General features: G+C 41.4%; 1 protein-coding gene across 7 annotated transcripts; it reads right to left on the bottom strand.

Annotated features, from left to right (window-relative positions):
• Positions 1–1,302: 1,302 nt before the first annotated feature.
• LOC109735093 (RNA-binding motif protein 25) lies at positions 1,303–7,160 on the bottom strand. 7 transcript variants are annotated; one of them, XM_073503149.1, is made up of 11 exons: positions 6,645–7,106; positions 6,464–6,530; positions 6,260–6,368; positions 6,117–6,153; positions 5,906–5,986; positions 5,427–5,680; positions 5,139–5,291; positions 3,586–3,982; positions 2,867–3,514; positions 2,216–2,790; positions 1,303–1,743 (listed from the first exon to the last, which is right to left on the bottom strand). In XM_073503149.1, exons 6-11 carry the CDS (start codon positions 5,649–5,651, stop codon positions 1,492–1,494), a joined length of 2,250 nt encoding a protein of 749 aa, XP_073359250.1. In that variant the 5' UTR covers positions 5,652–5,680; positions 5,906–5,986; positions 6,117–6,153; positions 6,260–6,368; positions 6,464–6,530; positions 6,645–7,106; the 3' UTR covers positions 1,303–1,491. The 7 variants fall into 7 exon arrangements, with proteins under 7 accessions (XP_073359250.1, XP_073359247.1, XP_073359249.1 ...); XM_073503146.1 differs by lacking the exon at positions 6,464–6,530 and having other exon boundaries at positions 6,645–7,122; XM_073503148.1 differs by lacking the exon at positions 5,906–5,986.
• Between the last annotated feature and the right edge of the window lie 3,837 nt (positions 7,161–10,997).

Raw genomic sequence — 10,997 nt, 5'->3', positions numbered from 1 at the left:
ATGACAACGAATATGTTATCCCTCCCATTCTTTGTTCAAGGTAAACCTAAAACAAAGTCCATGGATATGTCCTCCCATGAAACACTAGGTATCATACAAAGGCATATATAAACTAGAGGATTAGGTCGTGACTTACTTTTTGACATGCAGTGCAGCGAGCAACAAAATGATCAACTTTCCGTTTCATTTTGGCCAAAAGAAATGTGTAGCAAATATAGCCTCCATCTTCTTCACGCCAAAGTGTCCCATTGATCTTCCTCCATGCGCCTCCTGCAACAATAAAAGATGAACAAAGCTAGCTGGAATGCAAATTGTTAGCACAGAACACAAAACAATCATTTGACGAACTTGTTCCATGTTCTTCCATCTTTAAAATCCTGCAATACATCTTTAAATTCAGTACCATGCACATATTGATCTTTGATGGTCTCCAAATCAAATATTTTAAAATCAAGTTATGAAAGCATAGTATATAGACGAGACATGCATCAACAATACCATTTCTATATCTTTCTTGTGTCCAATGACACAAAGAAAAATCCCAATGAATTCAACCCATTTAGCATGTGTACAGTTCAGTTTTGCTTGACTTTTAATATGTTTTCAAAGATTCATGATCAAAATGACAGATTCTTTAGGTCACAAATAATATTGTCAAGTTTCTAAAGTCCAAACAAGAGCATGCGATTATCATAAGTAGAATAGGAATATTGAATCTCTATTCAATGTGGTGGCTTGATTTTACTCAGCTCTCAATACTCACCCTAGAATAGAATACTACAATTGCAAACACAAGGCGAAGAAGTTAGATTTCTCATAGGTATATTCAATGTGGTGGCTTCATTTTACTCAGCTCTCAATACTCACCCTAGAATAAAATACTACAATTGCGAACACTAGGTAAAGAAGTTAGATTTCTTACACGAAATATATGATGATATATTCAATGTGGTGGCTTCATTTTACTCAGCTCGCAATACTCACCCTATAATAGAATACCACAATTGCAAACACAAGGCGAAGAAGTTAGATTTCTTATAGGAAATTTACATGAATTTTGAGTGGAACAGTCCAGAAAATATTTCTCCAACCAGGTGCTCTCTGTTTTTTTTTCTCCACGGTTTTGTTGAAGTAAAACAAGTACACTTTCAAAGTCTCATGAAAATTTTCACCATGTACATCATGTGCAAAGAAAATCAAGTTGGTACAGATTGAATGAGTAAATGTACTCTTATCACTATAACACATTCTACAATCACCTGTTGGAACTTGGAAACAATAAAAGGGCGCAAGACGCAGCAATTTCAGATCAAATATTGAGCATCAACAGTTTATGTATACATTTCTAAAATAGACATCAGAACATATGGGAACCAGTAATTCGATCTCACTCAAATGTTTACAGCAGCTGTCTTACAACATAAGCTTAGAAGTAAGAAAACAGTTGCAGACAAAAAGCAGAAAATGTTATACAAGACAGTTGCCTCAACTTCAAGCCTTCCCTCTTACTGATAGTCCTGCTTCAACTTTCTTAATTTCAAATATTAGCATCCTCCACATCTTAAGGACAAACATTTCAGCCTCGACGTCCAAAATTGACTGTAGGAGCTCCAGCATTTTCGCTGCATGGACATGATCTTTGGTGCACGAGACAATATATTCCACCAAAGTCGATTCCTCCTCACCAAGAAATTCGATTATCTTTTTCGAGATCCAAGGCCTCATTCTATCATGCAACTCATGCTGACACAAAAGAACAATGATGTTAGTGTTGAATACAACCACACCGCAAACACAACAGGGAAAGCAAAATCAAATATTTCAGAGTAAAAACCATCTGACACACCTCTACACTTGTGTACCCAACATATGGTGCCTCTCAGATCAAATTGTGAATTATGCACATTAACCGGAATGAAAATAATAACAGGTTTAACATTATACTAATGAAATAATTATGTGGTGGATCTCGTATCTGTTCAGGAAAATATATCTTCAGATCTGCAATGGTTTGAGCACTACATCGTGTGTGTTTTTCTTTTCGTAACCACTGGCAAACATACTTAAACTGCTTCCATAAAGACCTCACAGAACATCAAAGAAATAACATGCATGCACAAAGATATGACATAAAAATAACTTGAAATGGGTGAAGAAACAAAACATTACCCAACTTTTGAGTACTGAAAATACAAGGTCAAGAAAAATAATTCACCTTCTCATATATTGCCCAATTAATATCATAGGAAAAAAGCTCTTCCTTTGTCCTCGGAATCATGTCAATCAATTGTTTTGCATCCAAAACTTTCTTGTTCTCTAACTTGGGCTTATCATTGTCTCGATCATGCATCATTTCTCTTCTGTCATCACCAAGACGTGCACCATCTTCATCATTTCGACTCTTATCCCTTAGGGTCGATCTATCAATGGCTCTCCTACTCCTTTCGGTTTCAGGCTGCTCTTCCTTTTGATTAGATACCAAGATGCGCTTAGCAAACTCAGCAGCTGCTACAATATTATTGGGTTGATCAGAATAAGAATCCGCCTCCACAGCTTGCAATTCCTCAGTGGAGTAATCAATAGGTACTAAAGGTCTTATCCGTTTATCCTTATTATCATCGTCATCCTCTTCAGCAAAAACTGATGGAACAGATGTCCGTTTACCAGAGCCAATCAAACCAAAACCCAACTTTTTTGCTGGAGCATTGATATTTTGTTTGATATCTAGAATTTGACCAGGTACCATACTTGCTTCATCACCGTTACAGTCCTTATGAGTTTTGCCATCATCTGTACAATGGATGCAAAAATGTTGGAACTAGAATGTAGCTAATGTGATAAACTTTGTGAGGAAATATTTACTTACCTGCATCAACACCATTAGCACTGCTGACAACATTATCATCATCTGAAACAATCGGCTTGTTTGGTGCATCTGCTTCCTTCCCGTCATCACCATCAACCTCCATAAATATAGCAGACTCTGCCGCAGCTGCTTCATCTGCCTGCTGTTGCAGCTCTATTGCACGCCTCCTTGCTTCAGCAATTTCCTGTTCCTCTTTTAATTTGTCCGCCAAGTCTTCCTGCTTTTCGCGTTGCCTCCGCCTTTTCCTCTCTTCAAGTGTGTTACTGTTCCTTCGTCTTCTTTTCCTCGAATCCTCTTCGTCGCTTTCATCTTCCTGCTTCATGATCTCCCTTTTGCGTTCACGTTCTTTTTCCTTCTCACGGTCCTTCTCGTATTGTCTTTGATATTCTTTATCTCTCTCCCTGGATTCCCACTCTTTAAGGTGATCTTTGTACAGCCTTTCCACTTCTCTATGCTTGAGTTCCTTATCTCTATCCCTCCTGACTCTTTCTCGCTCACGCTCACGCTCATATCTTTGAAGTTCTTTTTCCTTTTCCTGCTTCTCCTTATCATGCTCTTTATCTTTCCTCCTATCAAGAGAGTCATTTTCTGTCTTTTCAGTTTCACCAACTGTCCTTTTGTCAACACAATCATCATTATCTTCAGAATCTGCAGCAGTGATGAAATACATATTATTCAAATGCAAATTTGGCCAAAAAACTATTACCATTATTCCATACCAGTCATTGCCATGTCGACAACAGACTCCCCGTTATTATGTTTGGATGAGATGTCAGCAGATGGTTGAACCGGCAGGGGTGGTGGTGGCGGCGGCAGGGGTCGAGTCTTTAACCACTCTTCAATAATACTGTTTATTAGTTCTGCAGCAGCCTTATCAGCCTCAGAATCTTCATTTGTAACAATCCCAAATTTCTTGGTGTTTTCTTCACTATCCTTATCTCCGGAATCTTCTGTTTCATCTGTTTTACCAGAAACAAGCTTCAATGATTCATTTTCAGCAACAGCAGAAGTCCCATCCCCACCTTCATGTTCCTCCTTTTTGGTGTTCTCATGTACCTTCTTCTTTTCTTCAACATGTTTCTTCAGGTACTCTTTGGTGGCATCATTAATATTAACCTTGCATTGAAATAAAATATAAGGAGAGTTCAAAAAATATATAGGGAGGCATAATAACATTATCATTACTTTTGAGAGAACATACGGAAGATTTAGACATATATTTAACAGGCAACACAAAAAGTGTCTAACCATGCCAATTGGGGAAAAAAATATCTTGATGGCCTCCTTGAAATGTGATTAGACTACATCATGCAGGATTTTCAAAGTAAACATATTCCTTAAGCAATCCTTGATAAAAAAAACTGCAGGCCAATTCAAATGCTGGTTGAACACGGCACTAGCACAGAAATAAACTGTAACAATCAAATGGAGGGGTCCTTTACAAGTTCTGCCTATGCACACAGTAACAGATAATTCAGTGACTGAACAATGGTACACAAGAAAGGTTAGGGTAGGTGTTTTTCACACCAAACAACCAAGAAATTTAATTGGTCTATCTGCTACCACTTGAATGTTGGGTAGCGTATCTCACCTATGGACAAAAGCATCTATTGTGTCGGTACAATGTCTAAAAACATGCACATGATGGTAAAACAAGCATTCTATGACTAGGATGCCTTCAGGCTACAAGGTTTCAAAAATTAATCCCTAATACCCTAACACAACGTCATGGAAGCAAAAGGAAAGTATTATTCTAATCCTTCGGCACAGGGTTCCAGTACATAAGAATTAAGCTTTGTGAATTAGAATTTGTGGGCCCTCATTTTCCATCAATCCAACAGGTGAAACATATTTTTACATATTGGTCTGGAGCCAACATGTGAGCGACAAAGACATAAAAATTCAATAAGTTCCCTTTGGTTGTACATGGAACATGCAAGTTACTAAGAATCAGTTTACAAACAGTTGTCAGCTTTTACAAAAAAGAGTTTGTTAGAAACAACTGATGTCCTATTATTAGGTTATATGCAGGTCCTATCCTTCCGAATGAAATTACATTTTAGTTCCCATATTTATCAAATCCACCGATTCCACAATCATAAGAAATATGTAACAATTTGTTACAAAAAAGAGTTTGTTAGAAACAACTGATGTCCGATTATTAGGTTATATGCAGGTCCTTATCCTTCCGAATGAAATTACATTTTAGTTCCCATATTTATCAAATCCACCGATTCCACAATCATGAGAAATATGTAAGAATGATGCATACCACCAGTTCTTGCCCATCAATGCTCAATTTGTTCAGCAACCGCGTCGCACGAAGGATGCCTTCAGCAGATTCAAACTCACAAAAGCCAAACGCTACTGGTTTGCCATTACTTGGATTTTGGGTGCGCTTCCAACTCTTGACAGGTCCACAAATCTGAAGATGGGAAAACATTCAAACACACATGCTAAAAGCATTTGATGGCATAAACAGAAAAGCTGACTAAAGTATGTACAAGTCGACATTGCCATGTTAATATACTACAAAAATAATAGGGAAAAGGTGATATACCCGAAGAAGTGAAAGAAGCAAACCATTGTCCACTGTTGGGGCGATCTTCCCGACATAAACTGCAGTTGGTGGTTTGTCAACGGGTGTGACAGCTGGAGCAGGCGGTCTGGCAGGAGGGGCTACCATAGGAGGAGCACCACGAATTCCAGGAATTGTTGCTGGCCGTTGAATTTGCACAACACCAACAGGAGGCATTGGGCGTGGAGGAAAACATGGACGCATCATAGTATATGGTCCAGCAAAACGATGCACACCTGAAGAGAGAAACAAACAAACATCTATGCTGCCACATTAGTAACAGTCCAGAAAACAGAGCATACACTAATCCTTTAAAAATATGTAAGCTAGCATAAGACAAGGAAAGAAGAGCAGCACTAGATAAGCAGGTATCTTGCATATTCAGAATAACCGGGATGAACATCGACAGAAAAACAATATTATTTTCAAATAAAATAAGAACTAGGGAAAGCTAACCTTACCTCTTAGCGCCCATTAGGCAGGATAACGTACTTGTATTGGTTATTTGCAAAACTTGGGATAGCTCACACCATTGCATTGCACTACTCAAGATATAAAAGCTTAAGCAAATGTGTCACTCACTCTAAACTTCTTATTAACGATAAAAGTAATTCAAACCAAATTAAGCAAGAAATACTTGACATGAAATTAAGCGACAAGAAATCATGGTACCTTAGCCCATTTTTTGAACAACCCATTGTCGAAGGATCTAAGTACATACAGAAACCGAGCCTAATTAAACGGCAAGCTAAAGCATTTAAATCAATTTCACACAATTTAAATATAACCAGTTCAAATTCAAACATTCAGCATACCACATGCAGTGAGGGAGAAAATGATCTGTTATAGCTTCAGTTAGAGCAGCAGAATCAAACATGAGCCGGGACCTCTCGCTGAAGGGAGTAACGGCCGGCACGACCACCGCTGTAGCAGAGAAATACCCTGTCATCGTTATCAAGCGAGGGGATGCCAGTTGCTCTAAACACTACTGTAAATCACTAGCATCAGGCGCATCCCACCTCTAAACCCTAATCCCAGATCCTACCCGCGCGTTAAAGACATATCCAGTCGATTCCACCAGATTTCCTACAGCACAGCACATGGAACGTCTGGAGATTTCCCAGGCACAATCCGGCGGAAGCATAAATCTATTGTCATTCAATCGTATAAGCCTAGAGATGGATGGAGAACAGGACCCACCGGGAGGAACGGCGACGCCCGGCTGCTGCATGTACGGACCCGGCTGGGGCGCGTACATGGTCGGCGGACGCATCACGTGGTGCACGCCTGGCGGCTGCATCGGCTGTCCCATCAGGTAGCCCGGATTACGTATAGCACCGTACTGCTGCACCTGCGGCGGGGGCGGTGCACCCAGCGGCCGGAAGGAAGGGGCGAAGGATACCGGAGCAGGGGGCATCGGCGGCAGGACGACCGGAGGGGCGGGGGCGGGGGCGGGGGCGGGGTTAGGGTTAGGGCTTGACATCGTGGGGTTGGAGGCCGGGGGATTAGGGGTTGCCGGGTTCGGCGGGGTGGACGTGGCGGTGGCCTGAGGAGGGGTTGCCGTGTTTGGAGGAGTGGACGGCGGGGGGTCGAGGTTGTCGGGGGTAGGCGCCACGGCCGCCATGGTTGGGAGAGGAGCAGCCGAGCTGTCGATTGGGGGTTGATGGGGCTCGTTCACGGCGAGGAGTCTGATGCCGTCGTGATGTGTGGGTTGACGCAGGAACCGTTGGGACGAACAGGCCCGTGAAACTGGCCCGGTCGGTGACGTTTCGCTGACAACCGGGAGACGCGTTTTGCGCAAATAGAACTCCCGACTGGGCCGGCCCATTGGGTTTGACCGATACTGTAGGGCGCGGTTGAGAAAATATGTTAACATGTATAAAAAAATGTTTCACCCTCAAAAAAACATGTATAAAAAATGTAGAATATACGAAGTATAAAAAATGTACACATCAAAGCTGGGTATGTTTACAAGTCAGGCAAAGCGTTTTTCTTCTCGTAGGAGGCGATATCCAAGGCGACTAGGGTTTAGCCGGCCCGCCGGCAGTCGCCTACGCAGTGGCGGCGTGTGCGCCGGTCTCTCTTTTCCATGACGGCGCCAGAGGTGCTGTCGCTGGTATCTCGTTCTCTGCTGCGAGTCTCCTGGTGCTTGTACCCAGGTGTTCGTATGATTCTTTTTTATCCATCGTATTCTGCATGAGGAGCATGCATGCATGGGTCTTGATGTTTGTCTGAGTGAAGCTATGATCCAGCCTATGCATGACTGGATGTGCTGATGTTGCAAGTTGTCAGTTTTCTCTGAACCGGCGCGGCTCCCCTAGAGGGTGATTGCCGGGCATAATGAAAATACTTTGTTGGAACTGCCACCGCAGTGATACGTCCTAAACGTAACCGCTTTTTCAAACAATTTTGCTCTTGTTTTGGACTCTAATTTGCATGATTTAAATGAAACTAACCCGACTGACGATGTTTTCAGCATAACTACCATAGTGTTATTTTTGTGCAGAAATAAAAATTCTCAGATAGAGCTGAAATTTTACGGAGATTTTTTCTGAAATATATGAAAATTATTGGCAAAAAGCTCTGCTGGAGGGGGCCACCACGGAGCCATGAGCTCAGGTGGCGCCCGGATCCCACAAACCTCCGTCTGCCTTAACTCCAACTCCATAAAGATCGTCTTGCGGAGAGAAAAAAATTAGAGAGAAGAAATCATCGCATTTTACTATACGGAGCCACCGTCACCTCCTGTTCTTCATTGGGATGGTTGATCTGGAGTCCGTTCGGGGCTCCGGAGAGGAGGATTCGTCGCTGTCGTCATCATCAACCCTTCTTCATCAACAATTCCATGATGCTCGCCACCGGGAATGAGTAATTTCTTCATAGGCTTGCTGGACGGTGATGGAGTTGGATGAGATTTGTTATGTAATCGAGTCAATTTGTTAGGGCTTGATCCCTAGTATCCACATTGTTCTGAGGTTGATGTTGCTATGACTTTGATATGCTTAATGCTTGTCACTATGATTCGAGTGTCATGATTTCAGATATGAACCTTATTATGTTTCCATGAATATAAGTGAGTTTTGGATCCTATCTTGCAAGTTGTATCCAAGTGATGACAATTGGGATTTGCTCTGGTGATGCCCGTAGTATGAGGAGTTCATGTATTCATTGAGTGTTAATGCTTTGTTCCGGTTCTTTATTAAAAGCAGGCCTTAATATCCCTTAGATTTTTTTATGGACCCCGCTGCTACAGAAGGGTAGGACAAAAGATGTTATGCAAGTTTTTATTATAAGCACGTATGACTACATACGAAATACATGCCTACATTGAATTGATGAATTAGCTAGTATGCATCGCTCTAGGTTGTGACTGTGTAGGCTCGAAAGTATGTCTAGAGGGGGGTTGATTAGACTACTTGATCAAATAAAAAACTTGCCTTTTCCCAATTTAATGTTTTGGCAGATTTTAGCAACTTAACACAAAGTCAAGCAATCAACCTACACATGCAATTCTAAGAGTACAGCAGTGGAATGTAAAACCATTGCATATGAAGGTAAAGGGGAGGAGTTTGGAGGGAGCAAACGCAATGTAGACACGAAGATTTTTGGTGTGGTTCCGATAGGTGGTGCTATCGTACATCCACGTTGACGGAGACTTCAACCCACTAAGGGTAACGATTGCGCGAGTCCACGGAGGGCTCACTGGTACGCGTTGGTGCTATACAAATGTTTTTTAACCCCTTTCCGCGACGACATTTGGAACCGTCGCCTAGTGAGTGACGGCGAGAGGGGGGTCCTTCCCACACGACCCAGAAACCGTCAGGGATAGGGAGCCTTGATGCATACAGTTGTCCCTATATAACCGTTTCCGATATCTCGAATATCCCAAACGCTTCATCCTTGCTACTCGTTTGTGCTCGCATTGCCATCGCAGTCGGAGTTTTGTGGTTTTACCTAAAACCAGGCAGATTCTAGGCACGGGAGCTTTCCAAGCAGATTCCAAGCACGGGGGTTTTACCTGGTACATCACAAACAGTTCATGATTATAAACCGTGTACGATAGGTAGACAATCCACACATTTAGTTTTCCCGCACCGTATGTGATAGTGTCTGACATCACACACGCTTTGCAAACGGCAACTGTGTGCATGCTTGCACACGTTTCCTCTCTGTGAACCGTCTCGGATTATGGTGTATATCACAAACGTTTGTGTTTTACCAACCGTGTGTGCCGTAATGACCTGCACACCGTAATTGCGCCCTAATTTAATTGCTGCTATTTAAAATTGTACCTAATTTAAACTTGAAAGTAGGCTTTATTCATATCCATTAGGTTCAAACAACCAATGCATTATTCGATTCACAGGTACATATGTTTAAGAATTATATAAGCACCAAATAAAGAATGATGAACCAGGGTTCTATACTTGTACTATTACAGATGGTAAAGAAAGAGGCGACAGACATTCCGGTTGCTGACACAAGGTGAAGCGGAATGGCCCTATTGTGCTCTCCTGGAAGCAGAAGACATGCAGGACTCTAGTCCAACCCCTTGTGATGGCCAGCCGCCAATCATGTAGTTTGAGAGGTAATCTTGAGTAAACTGCTTCAAGATCCACTGCAAAAGAAAAAAGATTCAGACATTGTCATCTAACACAACTCATTACGGGCAGTAAAAAGAAGGCTACAGGGTTCTTACTTACCATCCTGCAGTTCACTGTTGTCTTGCATAAAGTGTAAACAAATAGTTCGATTGACATCTTTTGACCCATTTTAATAACAATCTTTATCAGTTTCCTCACTTGATGCTGGTTCATGAATATCTCATTGCCCCACACGCAGAAAGGGTCGATGTGTGGATCTTTGGCAATGATATATGTACCTAAAAGCACCAAGTTAATATTAGAAGATAAACAACAATTGAAAAATGATGTAGTACAACACTCCATCCCATTATATAAGATTTTATTACATGTATATCTAGACATCATCAGAACATTAAGGCAACACTCTTCCTTGTTGCTATGTAGCCTGGGATTGCATATTTAGTCATTCAGTACAATGCATGTTGCTATGTAGTCTCAGATATATTAAATATGGCCCTAGTTAACCTACCGATAAATGGGTTACAGATATATTCAGTGAAATGTCCGATTCGACGATTAATCCCTTATCAGCCCCAGGCTATATGGTACCAGCTACCGATATCCTGACCAGTGAGTACATATAAGCAATGCGATGAAACTAACCTCGATGAAAAACAACACTGTTCTCAATATTGTTCTACATTAGTACATATAAAGGCGTGTTAAGCACAACAGGCTAAACATCAACCAAATATATCCATGGTAGACAACATAATCTACAAATGATAGCTTCAGTGTGCAGGCTTAAGCACGCTAGTTAAGCAAAACAAGAAGTGAAAAAGTGTGTTAACTGCATAAGGCATAACATTTAGAAACAAGCAAATAGTCATTTAAACTGGTATTGTGCAAGTCTACAGTACACTAGTTATTGTTAAAAAAATAAAAAGGCATGTTAACTGCAATATCC

The sequence above is a fragment of the Aegilops tauschii genome, chromosome 7, assembly GCF_002575655.3.
Source record: "Aegilops tauschii subsp. strangulata cultivar AL8/78 chromosome 7, Aet v6.0, whole genome shotgun sequence".
Lineage (NCBI taxonomy): Eukaryota > Viridiplantae > Streptophyta > Magnoliopsida > Poales > Poaceae > Aegilops > Aegilops tauschii.
This window is presented reverse-complemented; position numbering and strand designations above follow the sequence as displayed.